The sequence below is a fragment of the Staurois parvus genome, unplaced genomic scaffold (genome assembly GCF_062004578.1).
Source record: "Staurois parvus isolate SC_StPar_1 unplaced genomic scaffold, SC_StPar_1.0 ptg000980l, whole genome shotgun sequence".
NCBI classification, from domain to species: domain Eukaryota; kingdom Metazoa; phylum Chordata; class Amphibia; order Anura; family Ranidae; genus Staurois; species Staurois parvus.
Genome location: NW_028318776.1, coordinates 1,145,551 through 1,172,814, shown reverse-complemented (window position 1 = coordinate 1,172,814; position 27,264 = coordinate 1,145,551). Strand labels below are relative to the sequence as shown.

Here is a 27,264-nt window from a genome sequence, read left to right as displayed (position 1 = left end):
GAAATACATTTATCCTTTATTACATTTCCTGCCAAAGGATTTTCACCCTGGCCAACCATTCTTGTGATACAGACCTTTGCTGGTCAGTAAGGCCCCTTTTGCACAGGTGGTTTGCGTTCCGATCAACAGTGGATCCACTCATAGATCCCCTGCTGATCTGAGCAAAGAGGGGCAATATGACAGGTCTGTGTCTGCTCTGTTTATGCAAAGCAGACACAACAGACTGCACCCTGCTCTATGGGTGGCCATTGACACCCAGCTACCTCTAATCTGGTCTGCCCAAACGGAAAAGGATGCAGTCTTCCTCCATTTGTTTTAGCATGCCTGATCAGACCCAGAGGTAGTTGGGTGTAAATGGACACAAGTCCGTTTACACCTGCCAATCCATAGAAATGCATGGACCATCCGATAGGTTCCACCTGAAAAACACATAAGCAGACCTGATCGGATTGCCTGTGTGAAAGGGCCCTAAGATCACCCTTCTACCTCCTGATTTAGCAAAATTGCTTTCTAGGTCCCAATTCACTGGACAGAGTTGATAATGCCAACTCATTGAGGAGAGGTAACATATGAAATAGAATGATTTAATCAGGAACTTCAGTACAGATCACCTGTCTGGCAGGTACACAGCAAACATACATATATTCACCTATTTAAATGTTTCACTTTTTGAATAATAGATCTTGTGGATTAGGTCTGGCAATAACCTTACACGACACAAACATTTTATTAGTCAACCTGTTTATTAAGACCATTTCAGATCATATTCTTAGAACAACAGTATTCTGGAAATTTTAACCTGTCTGTAAAACATAATATATTTTAACAAAAATGGTAACCGCTTCTTCAGTCATCAACAAAAGGAAAAACCATGGCAGCAAGCAAGACTGCTCAGGAAGTGTGCAGAACTTGCTTAAGATGTATAGCAATGTGGTTAGCTACAGCTAAGCACAGACATTCTATAAAAAGCTCATATGTCTGTAGAGGCAAAAGCTCTATGTAAAAGTATTTTGTATAGCAGCTTTTAACTGGTATACTAGGAGGCAGCAATATATTTACATTATATAATAAAAGGCAACATTTGATGACCTTTAACACCAATTCTGATGGAAGGTCAATTATTGTATAGAGTAAACAAGCACATGTGTGCAGCCTTACACCCAAAATATTTCATGTAATATGGAATGACTAAAGCAGAGACTGGACCTTTGCAATACAGTACTTTTTCACTTTTGGAGACCAGATTGCATAGCCACTTGTCCGAGAGCTGCATTTCCATAGCTCCACTCCCATCTAGGATGTGTCAGTTCTTCTTCATGCTAAGCAGTGGCTCCACTAGTTTATTATGTACATGCATTAAACCTTGGAAGAGAAGAGAGAACCATTTTAAATTGATGCCATTGGCATGCACAATTCAAGATACCAAATATAGTTTAATCCTTAATATGTATGGAGCAACACAATGTTACTAACAGCAGGTGTAAAGAGTAAAGCCAAACTAAAAAAAAATATAAAGCACATTGCACTCTCTTCCTCAGATCTGTTTGTAACAAGTATTACCTATTTTGCACAGACAGTCACTTTGTCATTGTGGTACTCTAGGATTCTACAATATCAACCTTGAGTATGAAAAAGGAATAGGGATCATGCCCGGAAGAAGCGCCCCCCAAACAAAAAATTAGTCAGGATATAGATGTGATGTTTTTAGTGGTAAACACAATGTGAATATTTTTAAATTTAGTTTCTATAGCTTATTTGTGCTTTGATTCCACTTGCAATAATTACAGCTGAAGGACTTTTGGTCTTTGACTAGGAGCTAAAAGTAAATGCTTCTGGGATTGTGGCTGCACTGACAGGATGTGGATGCATAGATACGGAATTCCACTGTTTATGCTTACAGTGAAAGATTGGTGGATCCAATTTATTTAAACTGCTTGCTCTGGGGGAACTCATGCTTGCTTGCTCCTGAGCCCTGCTTTGTGTGTCCATAAGAGTCACAGAACAAGGCTCAGGGTTATATACTACCACCTTCAGATGAGCATACTGGCAAACAAAGTCTTTTACAATTAAGTAAAAATAAAAATCCTCATTTCTGTACAATACAGGACACGGGCTCCCTTATGTCTTGACCTTCAGACATCCCCAAGCAAATACAACTAAGGGGTGAGCATCATGACAAAGCCAACAGAACCAAAACAAGGGAATCCCCAGTTCCTAACTTAAAAACTGGCTTAAAGCACCTCTCAGCTGACTCTCAGTAGAAGCCTTTAAATCCACCTGGAAAAAAGGCTTTACAAATGTGTGAACAGGGGACCAAGCCCAAGAGGCACAAACTAAACGAGTCTTAGAGGAAGATTTATATCCTTCACTAGGCATAAGCCTTAGTGATAACCTGCCTAATCCACCTAGAGATTGTGAAGGAGATTTAGAACAGCCAATGTGAGAGCGTGCAGACAGGATAAAACAGAGATCTGAAGTGCCAATGGCAGCAATGAGAGATAAACCTGTACTGCATCTACACCATGTAGAGATGTGGAGTGCTTCGGAGTAATACAAAGAAAGCAGAAAGATGTCCTGATAAAAAGCACCTGTGTCTGGTTCTGTACTGTACAATTAAGAAATCTACATTGGCACAGACTTTAAGTTTCCCCAACTTGCTACAACTATACCTCACAGAGTATCTTATATGCTGGAAATACACATCTGACATACTTCTACATTTTAGTACACAGTCTGCACTATAAGGTTTACATGACAGTACAGATAGCTGACAAATAGCCACTCAGGAGTGCTGTGTTCTCTTATACCCTTAAGTACGTTCTCTTTTATCCAGCACCTCTGGGTGTTTTTAATGAAATTCAATAGCCAAGGGTATATGCAGCTGGGATATAAAGGAAACCTCATTTAGGCCATACATACCTTTAAAATATTTAACTGTTTTAACTCTAAGTTCTAACGTAGCATCTTCATCACAAACAAATATAGTGCGAGGATGCTGCTGGAAAGCGGATACTGTCCACATGTGATTTACACCTTCTTCTATAGCCTTATACAAGGCAAAAGCTTTATGTGCACCTGTAATAAGGATCATCACCTGCCAATAGAAAACAAAAGATGTCTTATACCAACCAAAATGAAAAATTCAGAAAATACTGATTTTGCTATTTTTATTTGGGGCCACCCAGCACTGAATTGTACCTTGATGCTGTGCTTTTCACAGTAAAGTTTGAAAAGGATAGTGATATCCCCTAAACTGTTAGAATGCCATAATCCTAGTCTATGTACTTCTAAACTTTTTTTTTTTTTGCTGTCTATAATACATTAGAGAAATGTCCCTTCTCTTACTGTCTCAGAGAGAAAAAAAAAAAACAGCAAGTGACAAGAAATTATCTCAGAGGTTTGTCTCCAGAACAGAAAATCTCCCACTGTGCCAGTGAAACATGTACAATTTTGGATTTCCCATAATTTTCTCTCTTCATAATTATGGCCACCAGAAAAAAAAAAAAAAAAAAAAAAAAAAAAGATTTCCTGCTGTCCATGGCCTCTGGGCTTCAGCAAAATGGCACCTTCCAGCACTAATTAACAGTAACAATGCTGGAGGCAATTTACAGCACACACTAATTTTGGTAGCATAATTATTAATGTGAAATGTATGTTTCTTTTTAAGGGCAAAACTTAACTTAAATCAACCATGTTCTCTTTAAGCCCTGGTTCACATTGATGAGAATCTTGACATGCCTATAGATGCATGGTAAGTAAGGTGTAAGGTGGTTGAAGCTGGAGACCTAAAGGAATGACATGCAAATTTAATGCAGATGGTTCGCTGGTGAAATTTGAGCAAGACAATGCACGATATAAGCAGATTACAAAATGGTGCACTTAGTTCCCTAGTAGAATTTACAAATAGAAAAAAAATGCTGAAAAGCCTTGTGATAAAATGTGGGCTAAGACTTTTCATTTAAAAATAAATATTCCACCAAACTGAAACACCATTTCCACAATATTACAGTACAATATAATGCATTTAAAAATAACATAATAAACACAAATACCTCTCTGGAATCCATCACTGTACCCACACCAACTGTCAAGGCCATCGTCGGAACCTTAGAAAGATCTCCATCAAAATATTTAGCATTTGCCAAAATAGTGTCCATTGCCAATGTCTTTAATCTTGTCCTAGATAGTAGACTGGACCCAGGCTCATTAAAGGCAATATGGCCATCCGGCCCAATACCTAGGGTGGTAAGACAAAAATTTGGTAGTGAAAGTAGTGGTGGACCGAAATGAAAATTCTGGACCGAAACAGACAGTTTTTAAAAATATATATATTTTTATATACAATTGTATTATATTTGCCTTTTTCATTAATATCATGAATTTAAATAATACAATTCAGTAAAATAAATTTTATTGAAAGTAACACAAAAATTGGGAAGAAAATAAAATGAAATATATATATATATATATATATATATAAAAAAAAAAGTCAACAGGGGGCGTTTTTGCATTGAAGTCAATTATCATTTTCTGCACTTTTTTTCTATCGGCAAAACGCTGCTAACTCTATTTTCAGCCGATATATCGGTGCATCACTAAGTGAAAACTTAACATAAAACTCACAATATATATGAGAAAACTGCTGAAGGGTTCCTTTAAGGGTCATGTCAATGATTATCTAGTTTATATGGCCATACTGCTTTAGAGAGAGAAAAAAAAATGTGCTTAGCGCTTTTATGGCCTCAGGATTCCAAAGCCAGGAAAGATCAGTCATAAGACCTGTCAAAGTCATGGAACCGGCCTCTTCTACAATCATGGAGTATTCTCTGCTGCATTATAGGGGAACTCCACCCAAAAAGTTTCACTGTTTCTCCTCCTCTTGCTTGCTGTGCCATATTTGGCATTTATTTTTTCTTTTGGGGGGGAGCGTTGGTTGATTACCTCCTTCCTTCCCCCCTCCCCGCAGTCCTCTAGGACACATCACAGGTCCCAGAAGGCTGCAGGACCATTTACAAGGCAGCAAACACTGTGGGCTCCCGGTTGTAATGCTTCAAGTGGTCACAGCTAGCTGGCCATAGTTAAGATACCGACGCCATGGACGAAGACCAGTAAAGAAACTGGTCGGGTGAGGAAGATGCTGGATTCTGGGAATGGTGAGTGGCTGTTTATTAAAAGTATTTTTCACCACTGGGCATACATGTGCTTTATCCACATCATACAAGCACTAACATGAACACCTGAAGAAGCACTCTTCCAAGACGGGAATAGAACAGGATCGGGCCTTCGGTGTCACATGACTATGGTTTAACGCAAGTTAAAAAGAGCCATTTAGGTAGGTGTTTTATGGCTCTTAAAAAGGATGGGGGTGGTGGGAAGTAAGGGTGTACAGCAACAAAGGAAACCCAGTAGTTGCAGGGTAGATTTCATGCCTTTGTTCTACAAACTACATCAATGTTAAACAAAAAAACCCTGCAGATACAAGCAGTAGGAAATATCATTTTAAAATACAGTATATGCTACAATATATTGCCAAGAGTATTGGGACACCCCTCCAAATCATTGGATTCAGGTGTTCCAATCACCTCCATGGCCATAAGTGTATAAAATCAAGCACCTAGGCATGCAGAGCTCAGTGAATTCAAGCGTGGTACCATGCTAGGTTGCCACCTGTGCAATAAATCCATCCATGAAATTTCTGTGCTACTAAATATTCCACGGTCAACTGTTAGTGATATTATAACAAAAGTAGAAACAACTAGGAACAGCAGCAACTCAGCCATGAAGTGGTAGGTCACGTAAAATGACAGAGCGGGATTAGCGCATGCTGAAGTGCAGAGAAGTCGACAACTGTCTGCAGAGTCAATAGCTAAAGACCTCCAAACTTCATGTGGCTTTCAGGATTAGCACAACAACAGTGTGTAGAGAGCTTGATGGAAAGGGGTTCCATGGCCAAGCAGCTACATCCAAGCTTTACACCACTAAGTGCTGTGCAAAGCTTTGGATGCAGTGGTGCAAAGCACGCTGCCACTGGATTCTAGAACAGTGGGAAACATGTTCGCTGGAGTGACAAATCATGCTTCTCTGTCTGGCAATCCAATTGACATGTCTGGGTTTGGCGGTTGCCAGGAGAACAGTACATGCCTGACTGCATTGTGTCAAGTGTAAAGTTTGCGGGGGGGGGGATTATTGTGTGGGGTTGTTTTATAGAGGTTGGGCTTGGCCCCTTAGTTCCAGTGAAAGGAATTCTTAAGGCATCAGAATACCAAGACATTTTGGACAATTTCATGCTCCCAACTTTGTGGGAACAGTTTGGAGATAGCCTCTTCCTGTTCCAACATGACTGCACACCAGTGCACAAAGCAAGGTCCATAAAGACATGGATGAGCGAGTTTGGGGTAGAGGAACTTAACTGGCCTGCACAGAGTCCTGACTTCAACCCGATAGAACGCCTTTGGGATGAATTAGAGCAGAGATTGTGAGCCAGGCCTTTGCATCTGACATCAGTGCCTGACCTCACAAATGCTCTTCTGGAAGAATGGTCAAACATTCCCATAGACACATTCCTGAACCTTGTGGACAGCCTTCCCAGAAAAATTGAACCTGTTATAGCTGCAATGGATGGGCCAAGTCAATATTGAACCCTACGGACTAAGACCGGGATGCCACTAAAGTTCATGTGCATGTAAAGGTAGACGTCCCAATACTTTTGGCAATATAGTTCATCTTAAAAGCAGTAAGCAAAGCCTATGTAATTAGGTTGCAAAAACATGCAGCCCTCCAGTGCAAAAAATAAAAATCCTGACAAAAAGTATGTGTAAAGACAACAATGATGACACTGGTTCATGAAATACCTCCAACAAACAGCTCAATGCCACCAGCTTCTTTGATCTTCCTCTCAAGCTCATCACATTCGGCCTGCAAATCCTCTGCATTCCCATCCAGGATGTGTGCATTGTTAGGATCAATATCAATGTGTTTGAAGAAGTTGTTCCACATGTAGGAATGGTAGCTCTCTGGGTGGTTCCTGGGAAGTCCTATAACACATCCCCAATTTAGATTTCATTAGATTTATAGATCAGGAACTTGAATGTTTGTATTTCCTTTCACTTCCTAGTGATAATGAGGACATAGAAAGAAGCCAACTCTCCGCAAAGAGCAATGGCAGCTCACAATCTGCTACTCTCAAACATACACTTTACAGGCTGGGACTCAGGAGAAAGTTTGGATCAGTTTTCTTGTTGTTAAGAGGGGGTTTAGAGGTAGATTCACATTAAAGATTAGGTTCACGTTAAATGTTTTAACTTGTAGCATCCCCTGTGTGCACAATTCAACACCCTCTCTTCCATGTAAGCATCTGTTTATAGAAGATAATGCAGTTATTGCCTGTTAACTATTTCCAGGACAGCTTACATGAGAGATAGGCTCCTTCTCCCACCAAGAAACACCTGATCTACTTTTTCCTTAATAAATAGCCTCTCCACCCCTGAGTCCTCAGTATAGGAATATAATTGAAGGTCTAGGAGTGATCATAAGCATAACAGTATCTATCTGTATGTATGTATATATAAAAAGTCCTTCACATGACAGCATGACCACTCATAACCCTTCATCAATCGGGCAGGAACTATGCTGTCCTGGAAGATTTCTGGCAATACAGTTAACAGGTAACAACTGCGTTTTCCCAAGTCATCTTCCAGGACAGAATAAAATTTGAACAGCAAGCGCTCAATAATAGATGTAAAAATATGTAAATACAATAATTATATAACCAGCTGCAATTGCACTGACATAGGAATCCTAAAACCTAGTAAAAATTCATAAATATAAAAACGTGCAGCGCTAATATATGCAAAGTAACTTGATATATTAATAAAATGGTATAAAACAATATTCAGTATATATAAACTTCCAGGTGGGTATGTCGCACAAATGAGAAGTGATATTGCAGTCTAATGAGTAAGAAGTGTTCAGAAGTGGTGCATGCTTGACTTGGTCAGGTCAGCGATAAAGTGCTTAACTTTCAACTTCATAGGTGCTTCCCATAAAGAAATCCTTGTGATAAGAATCTGTGCAGCAATATATAAAATGCACACTCACCAGATGCAGATAGATTATGTGCATTAAACCAATATGACTATGTAGGGGCCCCTTTAAATGGAACAGCCAGCCAGCCTGGAGCAGCCTCATCTGGACAACAGCTTCACGTGCAGCCACGCTTCCTCTGGGGGTCTCTGTAAGCAATTAGCTTAGAGCCAAAATGATATATAAAAACTGTATAGTGTAGTATTTTTAAAATTAAGTCATTTATGTAAGTAATGATCATCATCCAGTAAAAAGCATTCCAAAAAGTTAAAATTTGTAGAAATAGCGATAGGTAAAACACGTGTCAGCCAATTTCCAAAATGGCCGCCGGGCCTCCTTCAGCTTCAGCGGCCTGACGTCACGACATTAGGCCTTCTCGACGTGTTTCGTGCAAGAGCACGGTCTCAAAAGGGGTTGCTCCAGGGCTGACTGTTCCATTTAAAGGGGCCCCTGCAGAGAGTCATATTGGTTTAATGCACATAATCTATGTGCATCTGGTGAATGCGCATTTTATATATTGCTGCACGGATTTCTTTATGGGAAGCACCTATGAAATTGAAAGTTAAGCACTTTATTGCTGACCTGACCAAGTCAAGCCTGCACCACTTCTGAACACTTCTTACTCAGACTGTACACTATCACTTCTCATTTGTGCGCCTGATAAAGCGACATACCCACCTGGAAGTTTATATAAACTGAATACATCTTCCAGGACAGCTTACATGAGAGGATCAAATAGAAATACGTACATTAGTGTGGCACTGCTGCTTGCAAGACTTTCCTACTGAATACTTGTTCTTTATTGGCGGTTAGGTCTATCGGTAATGCCTGGCAAACATGCTGAAGCTGGACCATGTTGCGGCCTTGCAGATCTGTCCAGGGGAGGCTCCAGGTTTTTCTGCCCATGAGGCTGCCGTGGGTCTCGTTGAGTGTAACTTAAGATGGTGGGGTTAGGCCTGCAACTTTATAACCTTTTTAGATAGCTTCCTTTAGCCATCTTACGATGGTATTTTTAGAGGCTTGGGATCCCTTTTTGAACCTTTAACCACCTCCCGTCCAGCCGTTGTATATAAACAGCCGTCTTCTGTCCTTTGAAAGTGTAAGGCCACTTTAGGCAGGAACGCCGGGTCAGGATTTAGGATAATCTTACCCAAAAGGATTGTGCAATAGGGTTCCAATACTGATAGTGCATGTAATTTGCCAATTCTGCATGCCAAAACTACTGCTACTAAAAAAAAAAATGGTTTTCAGAATTAAATTAAATACTTGAGGGTACATTCTTCTAGAGGCTCAAGAGGTCCCAAGAGGGGGATCTGGGCTTCAAAGGGTTCCTCAGTTTGGAGATAGCTCTTAGAAATCTGATCACCAGGGGATCATCTGCTAATTTTTGTTCCAGAAAGTTGGATAAAGCCGCCACTGAACTTTCAGTGCGCTAACTGAGAGGTTCTTTTCTGCTCCCGCTTGAAGGAATTCCAGCACTGTATTCAGGATAGGCTGTATTCCAACTTCCAGAAGGCAAATCTTTTCCAGATTTTGTCATAAATGGTGCTAGTGGACTTTTCCCTCCCACTTAGGATAGTGGTGATTACCTTTTCTGATACACCTTTCCTGGCTAGTATTTGCCACTCAAAAGCCACGCTGCCAGTGCTAGTTTCTCTGGGTGCAGGTGGAATACCTACCCCTGTACAAGGAGGTCTGCCTTAGGTGGTATTATCCAGGGATTCGTCAGACTTTGTTTCTTCAAGAGGGAAAACCATGACCTCTTCGGCCAGAAGGGGGCTGTTAGGATGACCTTGGTGTGAGACAACTGTATTTTCTGTAAGACTCTTGGTAGCAGCCTGAAGGCTGGCTGAGGCACCACTCTGGTTGATTTCTTCTCGACATAGCTTGCCTGCCAGCAAGTTTAAATGCCTCTCAGATGAACCGCCATAATTGACATACTTTTCTTCCGTCCAAACTAAAAAAAAAAGTTCTGGCTGGCAGCATCAGCTTTGGTGATCTTGTGCCTCCTTGCCGGTTTAGATAAGTGACTGTTATGTTGTCTGACAGGACTTGCACTTCCTTCCCCTTTACCTTTCCCTTGACAAACTTGAGCAGTTTGAAGACCGCCATCAGATCTCTGAAGTTTGAGGAGTTTCTTGCTGTCTCTGGATCCCATTTGCCTTGGGCCAGATACTCATCTGTATGAGCTCCCCAGCCCCAGGTGCTTGCATCTGTTGTGATCTTCAAGGGATTGACCCGTTTCCACATCATTCCCCGTTGGGGCCTCTTTTCCCTTCATTTCTTCCTCCCGAGAGGCCACCAAACAGAGAGAGATAAAGGGATAGCATCTCCTAGTTAACCGGGGTACTCTTGCGTTTGCCACCCAGGAATGCCACCTTAAGGTGCGACTGTTGTAGCGTGAGACAACATGGAGGAGAAAAAGCATGCTGTACCAGCGGAAGAGGATTTAACCAGTCGTATGGCTCATATCTTATTGCTAGCCTCCCCTACTTCGACAGATCTGACTCCATTGCAGTTGACCACCGCCCTCAGCGGCGACTTTTCATATGGGGTAGTGGGGCCCCACCCTCTTTCCTGGTCCAGTGGCGCCGACCTCCCCTCACAGCTGCCGTGGATCCTGAGTGGCTGTGGTTTGGGGCAAGCGTTCTTTCCGCCTCACCATTACCAAGATGGTGGCAGCCGCTTCCTGTTGCCGGGGCTCGGGCGTGCCCAGAAGTGACGTCACATGTAGGCAGACGACCCGGAAGTGATGTCCATCCCGGCACTCAATAGTGACTTAATTGCCCATGACCATGCCGAACAAGACATGTCGGCGTCCTGCTTCACCAGCAGGTAAGGTGCACCCACAGGGTTGAGGCCCCCAAGGTTCAGTGCACAGGCCTTCAACACCCCTGGTGTGCCTGCCTGGTTCTATGCAAGAGAAGGGTGCCGCCCGCCCCCCCAGTCTTGCCAAGGAAAGAGTCCCTAGGGAATTCCCTGGATGTAGTCTGCCCACAAGGCAGCCGTGTCCAGGGGGCCTATGTACCCTGCCAGACAGCCTGCAAAGACAGGTAGTGTCTGTCCTGGCTGGAGGAAACACCAATACTGAGGACCAAGGGGTGGAGAGGCTATATATTAAAGGAAAAAGTGGATCAGGTGTTTCCTGGTGGGAAGAGGAGCCTCTCTCTCATGTAAGCTGTCCCGGAAGATGACTTGGAAAATGGCTGTTACATTTCTGCTTCTTTAGTCAATTCTCATCCACCCAGCGCATGATTGGACAATGAAGGGCATGGCAGCACAAGGTTTAGGTTTTCCCTTTGCTCTCCCTTCCTAGAAGCATGTTATCTGCTTTAGACTGCAAGGCACTGTACAAAGTCTAGATTGGCTTACACCGCTGGCTTTCACTCTCCCTGCTTATGGAGTTAACAGGAACCTGAAACAAGCCAGACTCAGGTACATATGCCAGATGCATGTAAAAAACACACAATGTTTTGTACTAACTTACTTCGTACTAACTTCGCTCTAAAAAAGAAACTTTTTATTTTGTAAATACTGTAGTACATGTACTCAAGGCAGCATTTGTATTCTGTTCTTCTATCAACACCTTTAAAAAAAAACAGAACTATTCAAAATCTACAGTAATCCATAATGCTGTTCCTTGTTATTTGCAATTTAAAATCATAATAGATCACTACCATGGCACATTACTCAATAATGAATTATATTTTGGGAATATTTTCTGACCCTCTCCCTTGCATACGGTCAGTAGTCACATGTATCCAGATGCAGTAATTTCACTGCAAAGAAGGGCAGATATCAAACCACCAAGTAAAAAAATATATTTCTACTGTTCATTTAATCAACTCACCTACATATTCATCCATATTAAAAGTCTTCACATATTTAAAGGATAAGTCCCCACTTTTGTGGTATTCAATAAGTTTTTTGTAACATCCCAATGGTGTGCTACCTGTAGAAAAATACACAGTCTATAAAATTAATCCACATATAAAACAATTTTAAAACATGCACCTAGTATTTGAAATCTTGAATAAAACTTAGAATTTTTCATAGACCCACATACCGCAATAAATTCTAATACATGATAACCTTATTTCACAAACATTGCCTATCAACACATGGCAGATCTAGGATGCAGTAACAGTGTGATGTAGCATATCATGTATGTTTTTACATTGGCATGGACAAATAGTCTTCCATAACAATGAAATACAGAACATGGAGCAAAGTCTACCTGAAGGGAACCAGAGTCCACTTTTCTACCTTACTTTTTGTGGGCTCCTACCCCATTACAAATAACCTATTAGTAAATATAATTGTATCTATAAAGAAAAAGATTGAGTTTACACTTCACTCCATTTTCTACCACGGCGCCTAGGCAAGGATAATATTGTACTGCTTTCAGCTAAATCCTAGGGAATTCAGAGCAAGTGAAATCTTGTGAGAAGACACTTTCGTAATAGACTGGCGTAACGTCTTATGAAATTTTGTCTGCTCTACATCACGCAGCAGTCTTCCTGAAAAGATAATGACATTTTACGCCCAGTGATGTGGGAGACAGCAGTAAGTATAAAGTTATACGTACACAAAAATGCTGTACACCGATCAATAATAATAATAATCTAACAAGGGTTCTGAACTTTCTCCATTCTACTAAAATAAATGCTCCCATCCCTTCCTGTCCATCCAATCACCAGTCACAAAAGCAGGGATTATGGGGGAAATCTCACCAATAGGGACACAGACATCAAAAAAAAAAAAAGAAAAAAAAAAAAAAAAAAAAAAAAAAAAAAGAAGAAGCACTAGCCATTCCCTACTCTGTTGCAAAAAGAGAAACAGTTTCAGCGAAGCTGAATTTTATAACTAAAAATCATTTTTAATGTTTTCTTTATTGTTACCGGAATAACATGAAACAAAACATCGTGAAGTGCTCATTATTTAGTACGAAGCACTTCCACAAATTGAAAAACAAAAAAAAGCAAGACACCATGCCTTTTAAAGCGACAGTATCATTTTTTAGTGAACACATTATTTCAGTATTTAACCACTTGCCCTTCTGAGGATTCCCGACCAGGCCATTTTTTACATTACAGCGCTGCGTTACTTTAACAATTGCGCAGTCATGCAACGCTGCACCCAAATGAAATGTACGCCCTTTTTTTCCCATGAATTGAGTTTCCTTCAGTGGCATTTGATTGCCTGTGTGTTTTTAATTTTTTTGTGCTATAAAAAAAAAAAAAGACCGACAATTTTGAGGAAAAAAAAAAAAAAACTATATTTTTGACTTTTTGCTATTAAACATGTCCAGTAAAAAAATTTAAAAATCAAATTTCATCATAAATGCCTGCTAAAAAAAATCCCAATACATGTAAATTAATTGGTTTACGTGAAAGTTATAGTGTTTACAAATGGTGGTACAGATACTGAAGTGTTATTGTTTTTTTTTACTAGTAATGGCGGTGATCAGCGACTTATAGCGGGACTGCGACGGACATTCTGACACTGGGAGAAACTGACTTGTTGTCACTGACATCCCCAATGATACCAATACAGTGATCAGCGCAAAAAAAAAAGCACTGACACTTTACTAATGGCACAGGGCAGGAAGGGGTTAACATGAGGGGCGAGCAAAGGGTTAACTGTGTTCAAGGAGTTTTTTTACTAGGGGGCCGTGCCAGTGTGCTTCACTGTAAGCACACTGATTGGATGGCTGTGCTGTGCACAGCCATCCAAAGCAGTGTGCCCGAGCTGACAGGGAGGAGAACTGTTAGAAAACAAAACAGTCCTGCTCCCTGTCAGAGATGCTCGATAGTCACCAAGCGCCGGCACGTAATCACCAGCCGGGACTCGGTGATTGACAGCTGTGGGCGCGAATAACAGCACGGGTAGGGCGCACGCCCCGTCTGGAAATGCAAAATCACATATATACGTGATTTTGCGCACCCTTGCCATTCTGTAGCAGTATTTCTGCAATAGGGCGGTTGGGAAGCGGTTAATGTGAATTTCACATTTTGACAAGATTGGTCTTTCCAGAGATTTGTAGATTAGCCAGTAGAGGAAGCAAACAATTTACAATCAATCTGCCTTCCTTTTAAAAAGGCACATACTGCAGCTTACCAGTCCTAGGATGTGGTGGTTGCACTCATTTATCTCACGTACAGATAATATCTGTTGATGTAATTTGTCTTCTTCTGTAAATTACTAATCAAATAAATTTTTATGTATTAGAGAAGAACAAATATAGACATGTTTGAGGTTCAGGCTAAGTGGCACTCCTGGGTCCTTCTATAGATTCACTGTAGGAATAAACAGCCACCCAGGGACTGGAGGGGAGTGATTTACTGGTATACCAGGTGAAAATAAAGGAGAAAAAAAGGCCTGGAAAAAAAAACTAATGCAGCCACTACATCTTAGGACTGGTAAGCTAACACATGTTACGTTTTGGTGTGGATTTTATATATACTTTATCTAATAAGTATCAATCAGAAAGGTCATTGTCTTCAATCACTTAGCCTTGCCTTATATGAAGGAGCAAACACATACATATGTAATGAGCAAATATGGCTGCCCCAAACATATAATTCATATTATACTCAAAGTTGATTTTTAAAACATTGATACAATACAATCATTTAAACAAATGAAACCCTTTCAGTGGGATCACTAGGGTTGGTATCACCTGGTACAGTAAAACATGGTGTCAAAAGCCCCCTCCCCCTTTTCCAGCAGGACAGGCAGTAGGGAACTGAGCAGGCTAGCACAACGGTGTGGCTCCGCCCCCGTTAGTGTCCTCGGTGAGCCAATTCCTGTCCTCAGTCCCTCCCCCCACAGCACTCCATTACTATCCTCATTCCCCCACAGAACCCCATGACTGTCCTCAGTCACCCCCCCCCACCACAACAGCGCCCCATTACAGTCCTCAACTTCGCTCCACATCGCCCCTCCTCCAGTCTTACCTTACACAGACAGTGCAGAGGGCTGGAGACACAGCGGATCTGGACAGAGGGCGGGAGCTGTAAGCTGGTGATTAGGTGTTAGGACCACCCTAACAACCAATCGCCTGCTGTTAACTCTGACAGCCCCACCCTTTAAAAAACAGTTCGGAGATCAATGGGACCCCCTCAGATAAGAAGTTTAAAAAATAACCAACAGCGGAGTAAATAAGATTCCAAATAGGTAATAAGGCCAGTAGGCCAAAAATCCTCCATTCACTTTAAAATGAGGTTAGATTATGTTATCGCCTTAAAGTCAAGCCTGGGCCACACACATAATCATACAAAAGCGCTTTCCAACTACCATCCATCTTAATTGAGCACGGTAAATGAGTCAGTAATATCCAGAGCCTCATATAACGGGTAGACCCGCTGTCAGCCAAGTAGGCAATAACGGGGCTCTGGGGATCAGACTCACTGCATATACCCAGTAGCCGGCACAGTGATAAAAATCATTATATATGTATACACAAGTCAAGGGAGGCTACGTAGGTACCCTGTACGGGTTTATAGCGGCGGTTCAAGTCCAGGTCTATAACCACTGCAAAAAACACATCTCCATAACTAAAGCATTGGTGCACTGGTGCAGGCAGGTTCAGAAGGCTCACAGCTTGAGCATATTGAATACTACTTTCTGCTGATTAGCTTGAATATGACCAGGCACTGCCAGCTCACATTAGTTTCATAAAAGGTGAGGCTGATGGCCATAAGTAAAGGCACAAAAGACTTGTTGCACAAGGAGCGGCAACCACTGCATAGACTGCCTGCAGGCTCTCACCACTCCATACAATATGGAGGATCTCCTTGGTGATATTACAATCTCCACTTAAAATTGCAGAGTAGAGTGAAATATCTTGGATCTCGTCCAATTTCAGTCTACGATGCCCAGCCAGGTCATGTGAATATTCCTCTGGTTAAGGATGTGCAAGGCGGCAGTCTTAGGTAGTTGAGCTAAGGTTGTGTTGAAGTTGTCGCATTCATGATCCAGCATTAGGCGAGTACAAGCATCACCACCAGTGTGGGCGTGGCCCGGGACTAGCTAATGCTGCCTACGTCAACGCATTTCACCCACGTGACCGTGAGCTTCGTCAGGACATCGGGACATGCGTACCCCCGGCATTTTGAAGGGACGGATGTCCGACTCAACCAATGACAATGGCCAGGGGCAGTCCCATAGTTAAAAGGACAGCATATTGATTGCACAAATCAATCGTTACATTTAAAAGATAGGAAAAGGTACAATCAATCAAAGACAGGCGGATTCAGAATTCAATGGTAGCGCTATTAATGTTCATAAATTCAATACACAAACCAGAGACACAATCCATTCTATATAGCATTATCTGGACATGTTGACCAATGGCATTCACAAGGGTGATTAATCATGGTACTCATGTGGCTCAATGGATATTAGATGTAGTGTTAACTACAAAGGAGAGTAGGAGCAAAGAAATAAAGCAGTAAGGGAGAAGGGAAATTAGAAAGAATTGAAGGGAAAAGACAAGGGAGGAGCTGAGCAGTATGGTGAATATCATGGTTCAAGGAACACTTTTAAGCTCATTTCATTATTGAGCCCCAAGGGCACCAAAGTCTTAAGTTTAAAAATCCAACTCTTTTCTTTCTTTGGTAGCACAGTGTTAAAGTCACCTCTCCAAGGGATAATTTAAGAGCATAGAAACCCTTTACTCTCAGACCTGTTTGACCTCCATGGATTTCAACAAAGTGTTAAGCCAATGGTGTATCTTCATTCAGCCTTATACTTTTTAGATGTTCATCCACCCTGATCCAAAGTTGGCATTTAGTTTTACCTACAAAGTATTTTTTAGAGGGGCATTCAGTAATCTAGAGAACTTTAATGGTAGCACAGTTTATAAACTATCTTATCTGAGAACGTCTTTTCCTTTCAGAGTCAGTAAACATCTCTGTTCTGTCTACAAATCTGCAGATATTGCAATGCCCACATGGAAACATTCTCTTCAACTCCGGAAGATCTGTCAACCAGGTTCGACCAGTGGTTCTAATGAACTCCGATTGTAGAAGGATATCATTTAGATTTTTAGTCGTCTTGGTAACCATAGCAGGTCTGGGGCCTACAATAGCCTGCAGATTTTGTGAACGTGTCAGTATGTGCCAATGTCTGTCAAGAATCTCTCGTACATCATTCCACTGTGTCCCAAACTGGGCAATACAGTAATTCTTACTGGGCTGTCAGTAGTAGCTTTACTCTTAGAGGCCTCCCTAGATTTTATCAAGTTATGTCTTTCCTGAGCACTGGCCTTCTTTTTAGCATCTCTTAAGGTAAGATGTGAATAGCCCCTCCCTTTAAAAGCTACTATAAAGGTCTCCAGCTTCATGCCTATAGTCCTCTATCCAGAGCTGTCCTAACACCCACAGATGACTCTCAGAGAATGACAGTGGCAGCTCGTAAATGGCGGGACTGGTTACAGTTCACACTACCTGCACCCCCATATCGATGTCACTGATCTCTTTTACATTAAGTGCGTATTTGAAGTATTCAGACCACCTTCACATTTTTCAATTTTATGTTGCATCCTTATACTACAGACATTTAAAATTAATTTTTTTTCTCAGTACCCCATAATGACAAAGTGATACAGAATTTTACAAATGTCTGAATTTATTAAAAATTAAAAACTAATATCACATGTACTTACCGTAAGTATTCAAACCCTTCACTCAATACTTTGTTGAAGCACATTTGGCAGCAGTTACAGCCTCAAGTTGTTTTGGTATAATACGACAAGATTGCATACCTGGGATTGGGGGATTTTCTGCCATTCTTCTTTGCAAGTCTTCTCAAGCCTAGTCAGGTTAGATGGGGACCGTTGGTGGGAAGCCATTTTCAGGTCTATCCAGAGATTTTCAACAGGGCTCAAGTCAGGACTCTGGCTGGGCCACTCTAGGACATTCACAGAGTTGTCCCTAAGCCACTTCTGTGTTGTCTTGGCTGTGTGCTTAGGATTGTTATGTTGGAAGCTGAACCTTCGGCCCAGTCTGGTTCTGAGTTCTGTGGAGCATATTTTCATATCTCTGTACTTTGCTCTATTCAGCTTTCCTTCAACTCTGACCAGTCTCCCAGTCCCTGCTGCTGGAAAACACCCCAACAGCATAATGTTGCCACCACCATACTTCACTGTTGGGATAGTATTGAGCAGGTGATGAGTGGTGCCTGGTTTCCTTCAGACAAAGTTTAGAATTGAGGCTAAACAGTTCAATTTTGGTTTGATCAGACAAGAGAATCTTGTTCCTCACAGTCTGACAGTCCTTCAGGTGCTTTTTTTGCAAAGTCCAAGTGAACGGTCATGTGTTTTGCATTGAGGGAAGGCTTCTGCCATAAAGCCCAAATCGGTGGAGGGCTGCAGTGATGGTTGCCCTTCTGGAACTTTGTCCCATCTCTACACAAGATCTCTGGAACTCAGTCAGAGTGACTATCGGATTCTTGGTCACCTTTCTTACTAAGGCCCTTCTTTCTCCCCAGATTGCTCAGTTTGGCCAGGCGACCATCTCTCAGACAATTTATTGTTGTGCCAAACTTCTTCCATTTGAGAATTATGGAGGCCACTGTGCTCTTGGGAACTTTTAGTGCAGCAGAATTTTTTTGTAGCCTTCCCCAAATCTGTGCCTTGCAATAATTCTGTCTCTGAGCTTTGCAGGCAGTTCCCTTGACCTCATGGCTTTTTCTCTGATACAGTATGCATTTTCAGCTGTAAGGCCTTTTAAAGAGATGAGCGTGCCTTTGCAAAACATGTTCAATCAATTTAGTTTACCACAGGTGGACTCCAAGCAAGGTTTAGAAACAATTCAGCAATGATCAAGAGAAATTGGATGCACCTGAGCTGAATCTCAAGTATTGTTGGAAACGGTTTGAATACTTATGACAATGTGATATTTCAGTTTTTCCCTTTTCATACATTTGGAAGCATTTCTAAAATTCTGTTTTCACATTGTTACTATGGGGTACTGAGTGTAGATGTAGGAGGAAAAAACAAACAAATGTAGTATAAGGCTGCATAAAACAAAAATTGAAAAAAGCGAAGGGGGTCTGAATACTTTATGAATGCACTATATATCATCGATAAAGATAATAAACTATCTTTAAAGGATAAGTTCACCTTTTGGACAAAAATAATAAATGCGCATTTGTTTGCAGGTAAAAACTGGAACATGAAACATGGTCCTAAAAGGTGAACTTATCAGCTTCCTGACCGCCCTACAGCAAAAGTACTGCTACAGGGTGGCAGAACTACAAAAAAAAAAAAAAAAAAAAATCACACACACACACACACTAATTAATATATATATATATATATATATATATATATATATATATATATATATATATATATATATATATATATATATATATATATATATATATATATATATATGAGCCGCCCTACCCGCGCCGCCATTGGTGGCTAGAGATGTTGATCACCGAGTCCTGGCTGGAGATTCCCCACCAGCACCGAGTGATCGCCAAGTATCACCGACAGGGAAAAACCTGCCAGCAGTAACATGCTGCTGTGTATTTCAGCAGAGTAATACACAGCAGCATGTTTCCCTAGTAAAACACACACCGTAAAACAGCACGCAGTTAACCCTTTGATCAGCCCAGATGTTAACCCCTTCCTGCCCAGTGTCAGTGTTTTTTTTATTAGCACTGATCACTGTATTAGAGTCACTGGGATGTCAGTCGCAGTTAGTCCCCCCCCCCCCCCAATGTCAGAATGCCCGCCGCAGTCCCGCTATCAAGCCGCGCTAATATAAATAAGATTAAAAAAAAATTCCAGTATATATACAGCCATTTGTAGACACTATAACTTTCACATAAACCAATTAACTTATATGAATTGGGATTTTTTTTTTTTTAAGACATGTAGCAAAATACATTTTGGCCTAAATTTATGATGGAATTAGATTTTCTTACTGGATAGGTTTTATAACAAAAAGTTAAACATATTGTTTTTTGTTAAAAATTGTCACTTTTTTTTTAATAGTGCAAAAAAAAAAAAAATGCACAGGCGATCAAATACGACTGAAAGAAAGCTCTATTTGTGGGGAAAAAAGGACATACATTTAATTTTTTATGTATAGCGTTGCATGACCGCGCAATTGTCAAAGTAACGCAGCGCCATATCACAAAAAATGGCCTGGTAAGGAATCAGGAAGGGGGAGGTTGGATGTAAATCCTCTGGAGGGCAAGTGGGTAAAGGAAATGAGGCACAGTGTTTTTGTTTTCCAAGTCTGAATGCATGACAGTATTCCATGTAGCAGTGAAGTGTTGGCTTCACTTAGGATGGGAAGCGATGACATTAGCCCAGGTCCCCGAGCTGCACCTAGGAGGAAGATGGTCATGGAGGTGACAGGAGGAGGAGGGGGGCGGACAATGGTTGGGGTGAAGGGAGCGGATGCTGATTGATTGTGTGGGAGGCCACCACGTCATGAATGATCCTACAGAGGAGAGGGGCTGCAGTGGGGAGGAAGAAAGGACAGAGGAAGATGCCGGGTGTCTGGGGTCAGTGTAGCTGCTGATCTGCAGCTCCTTCCAGTGTTCCTCTCAGACTCAGTCCCTTAATGCAAGCCGGCTGGCAGCTGCTGATCACTGTGGAGTTTTTGTTCCTCTGTCTGATTAATACAGTTAGTTTATATTTGTTTAATATATATTTTGTCTTTAATAGTGGTGCTGGTGGCATCTTATGGCACTTATTTCTGCAAATGAAAAGAAATTTAGCAGTTTCAGGTTTTGTTGATTTAATACTTTCTACCGTTTGTAAAACAAATGTATTTATTTTTGGTTTTGGGGGGGTGCACAAGCAGCTGGGCTTGTATATAGGTACTTAAATAGCGCCATTTATTTACGTAGCCTTTACATATATATTGTACATTCACATCAGTCGCTAACCTTCAAGTACAATCTAAGGTCCCTAACTCACATTCATACATACACATACTAGGGCCAATTTAGACAGCAGCCAATTAACCTTCCAGCATGTCTTTGGAGTGCGAGAGGAAACTGGAGTATCTGGAGGAAACCCATGCAGGCACAGAGAGAACATGCAAACTTCAGACAGGTGGTGCCGTGGTTGGGATTTGAACCCACGACCCTAGTACTGCCAGGCGGAAGTGCCAACCATTTAGCTACTGTGCTGCCCTACTTCACACAATTTGACACAGCAGCAGGAACCAATGGCTCCTGCTGCTGTCAGCCAAGCCTATGAGAGGTGCAGGAACTAATGGCCCCCACTGCTCTCAGCAAAGTCTATGAGAGCAGGAAGACAGAAGAGAGGACCTGCAGCTGGTACAGCGCTGGATTGATAGAAAAGTTAGGTAAGTGTTGAAGGGAAGAAGGGGAAACAGACATTGGAAGGTTTTTTTACCTAAATGCAAAGAATGCATGAAGGTAAATACCCTTTGTACTTCCAAAAAAAAAAAAAAAATATATCATTAAAGTGATTTTAAATTCTAGAGAAGATTTTTCACACAAGCAGCCAGGGGCAGTAAAAGCAGACAAATGGGCTACAGTTTTACTGCCCTGCCCTTCCTGACCGCCCACCTAAAGTAGGGCATGCAGCCACTCAGTGTACACATGCCTTGGCCACACACAATGCTTTGCTTCACAGCAATGGCAAAAATTAAACTTCGTATCACATTTAGTGGTAGCTCGGTGTTTTAGCCTTTTTAGGGATAAATGACATTGCCCCTTCACTGCCTGTCGAACACTCTCTGAAAAGTGATCCACTGCAGACAGAGGGACAGCATGGGCTGCTGCACGTGAGAACGAACCTAAACAGTAAATCTGTGAAAACGGCAAATCAGAACAAAATTTAAAAAAAAAACAAAACAAAAAAACAACAAATTAAACTGACAGAGTATAACCTGTGGGTAATCCGAGAGTGAAATATTTATCTGGTCCCGGATTGAACTGGATGATACGATTACATATGTACTTCGCTGCCCACTCGCTCGCCAGGGAATAGTCATCAAGAATTACTAGTCTCATGTTTGTGAAAAGTAGCTCTGTCTCCACAGCATACAGCTCCCAATCTGCAATCAGAAAAAAGCTATAAACAAGGGAATTTGTATACAGAATTATATAAACGGATAAAAAGTGAGTGCTTTTCCCATAAGCAGCTGTACACTCAAGGTAACCAATAAAAAGTCCTTATTCATATAAAAGTAGAAAGGTGCAGCGCTGAGTTAAATGATAAATGATTCCAATTAAATAACAGAACAGATACTCACATGCATATAAACAGTGCGATTGATCACACGTAAGGTAATTAATATATATTAATAAAATAGATATCCACATATGTGATTAAAAAGGATAAACTAGGATTAAAGTAAGAAAAATAGTCCCACAGCTTCAAGCCGGTGCCAGTGCTTCGTAATAATAGTAGAAATGCGCACTCACCGGACGTGCACAATAATAGTGCATAATACAGGATATCCTGGTATTAATGAGTAGTCATCAGGGCCACAGGATGGAACAAGCTCCCTCTCAGGATGGATGGAATCCAAGGGACTTTAGTGTAGATATCCAGGGGTGTCCAGAGTTCCCCTTTAGGGATGGATGGGTGCAGCTCTCACAAAATAGGCAGGAGGCACCCTCTCTGGTTACACAGGGTACTGGGCGTCTATGGAAAATAATACTCCCCGCACGGGGTCAGAACAGAAAGATGCCCATAGTGTAGTAGAGTAGAATAAATTTAATGGTATAAAAACAGGATGCATCCAAGAGGTGTAAAAGCACAGTGCAAACAAAGTGCAAGTACAGTAGATAAAGGACTAACCGTCCCTATAGAGAAATGGGCACCGGAGCTCCACGATGCTCCGACAGCGTGACATCATGGCGTGTGTAGGCTCCTCCTCCTAGGACTACTACACTATGGGCATCTTTCTGTTCTGACCCCGTGCGGGGAGTATTATTTTCCATAGACGCCCAGTACCCTGTGTAACCAGAGAGGGAGCCTCCTGCCTATTTTGTGAGAGCTGCACCCATCCATCCCTAAAGGGGAACTCTGGACACCCCTGGATATCTACACTAAAGTCCCTTGGATTCCATCCATCCTGAGAGGGAGCTTGTTCCATCCTGTGGCCCTGATGACTACTCATTAATACCAGGATATCCTGTATTATGCACTATTATTGTGCACATCCGGTGAGTGCGCATTTCTACTATTATTACGAAGCACTGGCACCGGCTCGAAGCTGTGGGATTGTTTCTTACTTTAATCCTAGTTTATCCTTTTTAATCACATATGTGGATATCTATTTTATTAATATATAATAATTACCTTACGTGTGATCAATCGCACTGTTTATATGTTTATATGCATGCGAGTATCTGTTCTATTATTAATTGGAATCATTTATCATTTAACTCAGCGCTGCACTTTTCTACTTTTGTATACAGAATTGCTTGCTAGATAGACAAATTCCATTTTTTTGGGAAAATACACTGGAGCTGTTCTTTTCTTAAGAACCGGAGCAACCAAATTCTTTGTTATAATTACAAAGATGATACCCGACTGCTGGCTATAAGCAACAGCTGCACTGTCAGCCTCATTTTCATATATCAGCTCCATTTGGTTCTGTCTTCTGTGGACAGAGATGCACCTTTTTTTAATGCTTGCCTAATATGATTCTAAAAGTAAATTTTTTTTATATATAAAATAATAAACACATCATACTTACCTGCATTGTGTAATGGTCTTGCACAGAGCAGTCCTGATCCTCTTCTCCTCGGGTCCCCCACTAGTGCCCCTGGCCGAGACACACAGGATGTGGCTCGGTCCCACCCTTCCCCCCTCACTAGCTGTGATTGGCAGCAGCAGTGGCTCCTGCTGCTGTGTCTCAGCCAATGAGGAGAGAGAGAGACCCGGGAGAGTCAATGCTCTTGTGCACAGCGCTGGATTGAGATCAGGCTCAGGCAAGTATTGAGGGGGTCTGTGGAGGGGAGCTGCACACAAGGTTTTTTACCCTGATGCATAGAATACATGAAGGTAAAAAACATTCAACCTTTACAACCACTTTAACCACTTACCTACAGGGCACTTATACCCCCTTCCTGCCCAGGCCAATTTCCAGCTTTCAGCGCTATCACACTTTGAGTGACAATTGCGCAATCATGCAACACTGTACCCATATGAAATTGTTATAATTTGTTTGTGACAGATAGAGCTTTATTTTGGTGGTATTTAATTACCTCTGGGTTTTTTACTTTTTCTTAAACCAAAAAACACTGAATATTTTGAAAAAAAATGTTTTTTCTTAGTTTTTGTTATAAAATTTTGTAAATAAGTGATTTTTCTCCTTCACTGATGTGCGCTGAGACTGCAGTGATGGGCACTGATAGGCTGCACTGATGGACACTGATAGGTGGCACTGATGGGCATTGACAGGCATCACTGATAGGCAGCACTGATACATGGCACTGATAGACGGCACTGAAAGGCAGCTCAGATGGGCACTATGTGGCATTGATGCTCACTGGTAGGCACTGGCACGAGGCACTGATGAGCACTGACACAAGGCACTGATGGGACACTGACACAAGGCACTGATGGGACACCGACAGGTGGCACTGCTGGGGCTACACTGATCATCGGGACACACTGATCATCAGTATACATGGTCCCTCCGCAGAAAGCCGATTACCAGCTCTCCTCTCGAGCTGTCAGCGTGACAGCTGGAGAGGAGAGAAATGCTGATAACTGGCATTTCCCTGTTTACATGTGATCTTTCCGTGGCTCTTTCCGTGATCGGTGATCTGCACCGTCGATTGCCGCGCACTCCCTGAGCCGCGCATGCGCGGTGAGAATGGGAGGACGTCATAGGACGTCCTCCCAGAACGAGAGAACCACTTTGCGTCCATGATATTACTATATTGCGGGCGGGAGGTGGTTAAGGAAAACAAAACAAACAAACAAAACAAATAAACCCAACCACAACAGTCTAATATCTTCAATTGCAGAGCTTGTCAATAGGAGCCTACTTACAGAGTGTTTTTTGGGCATGTTTAACACACCCAGAGCCTGCAACTGGTTAAGAGCACCACACAGGTTACCATCTTGCTGTGCAATCTACTAGATCTACCAACAACTATGTAGTGCTTTGGATACTGTAGGTCATTGGTTGTCAACTTATTAGCCTCCAATGCAGCCCCTGACATCACCAAAGGATACACATAATGTTCAGTATACGTACTCCTCCTGAGAACTGTCAGAAACTGCAGACCTCATAGAGGAAATGAGGGTCAGAGAGTGTGGACAGAAGGATACACCTTTGGCTGGGACAATATGAAACTAGGAACATGCTACATTTACATAGTTAGTCTGGCTGAAAAAAAACAAAAGTCAACCATAAAGAAAAAAAAAAAAAAGGAATTCAATACTATTACCCTAATCAATGTTACCACTACAACCTGCTGAGGTCTGCACATCCCATACCAAAGGGCCACAGGTTAAGCACCAGGGATGTAGGTAGTTGCTTATAATATACGGTTTTGGTGAAGCTGACTTTGATTGTACTGTACAAAGATTGTCTGGTGAGATTGTAACATGTATGGTGACCCTAGGGGATTCATTTACACATGCGGTAGCACTTGCTGCCCCTCTGCGAGTCAATCTGCAGTGGAACATTTTCCAGGGGGTGTTGTGCGGTGGCTTGGTAGGCTAAATGTAACCTCCCCACTGCCAATTTTAACCCTGAAAGCCTGTATCACAGCATTGAGACCATGTAAAATGAACACCATTGTGGCGTGGCCCTATTCACTTCAATAGGGTGCGACTTGGCATGCGATTTGAGTGGTCATATCGGTGTAGTTCCGACTTGGTCGGATCCGCACTGATTCCTGGTGTGACTGGGGTGTAAATGGACCGGAACCCTGAGATGAGGGCTACACACCCAGACTCTGCTGAGCCGTTCCCTGTCAAGATCATCCTCCGCCTTCCATCCACATCACAGACTCAGCCGGGGGGTGCTTTCCCCACGACGAGGGTTCTGGGTCCCTCTGGATGCCATCCCCCGCCCAACCATACATTGGAGGTCCCAGCACTACTAAAGGGAACAAGGTGTGCTCTCCAGGCCTGGACTTTCCACCACCATCCTCACCTGGGGGCCCCATTCACTGAACCCACATCTCTCCTCACCCCTCATTGGAATAGCAGAGCTCTCAGTGTGCTCCCTGTGTGTACAAATTGCCCTCCCCCACCCAGACAAGAGGCATCTCCACCGGGAACTAACATCACACAGACAGACCCACACAGGGCACCCGGCTCAGCTCCCCCAATACCTGCACACTCTTCGCCACCGGGTCACCTGACAGCTGTCACATGACCTCCCCTTTCCCAGCTCTGCCTGTCACTCTACGCTCAGCGTGCTCTGACGTCAGCACCACGTCCGACGTCACTTGGTTGTACAGTGGTTGGCGGAAGTGATGGCTACAATATAGGCAAGCGTTGTCATATGTCGCCATCGTGCGGTGACATCTGTAACTGCAGCCTCATGCTACAGGAATGTTATGAAAAAAACAAAACAACATCAAGTATATTTGTAACACTAATAATTATATTATTATTTTTTTCCAAACTATTTATTTTTATTTTTTTGTACAGGTAAATGTTATAACAAAAAAGATACAGGAAATGTTGCAAAGATGTAACATAGCAAGCATGAAGTATAACTAAAGGGCAGCACAATGGCTAAATGGTTAGCATTTCCACCTAGCAATACTTGGGCTGTTGGTTCAAATCCCAGCCATGGCACCACCTGCCTGGAGTTTGCATGTTCTCCCTGTGACTGCGTGGTTTCTTCTGTATACTCTGGTTTCCTCCTACACTCCAAAGACATGCTGGTAGGTTAACTGGCTCCTGTCTAAAATTGTCCCATGTATGAATATGTGTTAGGGACTTTAGATTGTATGCCCCTTGAGGGTTAGGGACTGATGTGAATGTACAATATATATGTGAGCATTGACAGTGCTATATAAGTACCTGAAATAAAGGCAAACTTTTTTTTCTTAAGTTTTGGACAGAGTAGAGAGGGGTTAGAGCCTCCCAGTTTTTATTGCTGTCTGGCCCCCGTTAGTGAAATTCTCCCTCTTTATTTGTCCTGTTTATCATTATCACTGAAAGTGAAAGTAAAAGAGTATCCCACATTTTGG

The 27,264-nt window shown here is 42.0% G+C and overlaps 1 protein-coding gene across 2 annotated transcripts; it reads right to left on the bottom strand.

Moving 5' to 3' along the window:
* Positions 1-724: 724 nt before the first annotated feature.
* GNPDA2 (glucosamine-6-phosphate deaminase 2) lies at positions 725-26,505 on the bottom strand. 2 transcript variants are annotated; one of them, XM_089657296.1, is made up of 7 exons: positions 26,395-26,505; positions 21,965-22,142; positions 11,933-12,034; positions 6,852-7,034; positions 4,053-4,237; positions 2,920-3,094; positions 725-1,362 (listed from the first exon to the last, which is right to left on the bottom strand). In XM_089657296.1, the coding sequence occupies exons 2-7, from the start codon at positions 22,077-22,079 to the stop codon at positions 1,304-1,306; spliced, it is 819 nt and encodes a 272-aa protein (XP_089513422.1). In that variant the 5' UTR covers positions 22,080-22,142; positions 26,395-26,505; the 3' UTR covers positions 725-1,303. The 2 variants fall into 2 exon arrangements, with proteins under 2 accessions (XP_089513422.1, XP_089513421.1); XM_089657295.1 differs by having other exon boundaries at positions 21,975-22,142.
* Between the last annotated feature and the right edge of the window lie 759 nt (positions 26,506-27,264).

What these genes read in the sequence shown, in the direction of transcription:
- GNPDA2 (XM_089657295.1), bottom strand. Translation starts at nt 22,098, where the DNA reads ATGAGACTAGTAATTCTTGATGACTATTCCCTGGCGAGCGAGTGGGCA. An exon ending in CACTCTCGGATTACCCACAG is followed by an intron (nt 12,035 to 21,974) that starts GTTATACTCTGT and finishes ATTTTTCTACAG; the next exon opens with GTAGCACACCATTGGGATGT. An exon ending in CAGTGATGGATTCCAGAGAG is followed by an intron (nt 3,095 to 4,052) that starts GTATTTGTGTTT and finishes TTCTATTGGCAG; the next exon opens with GTGATGATCCTTATTACAGG.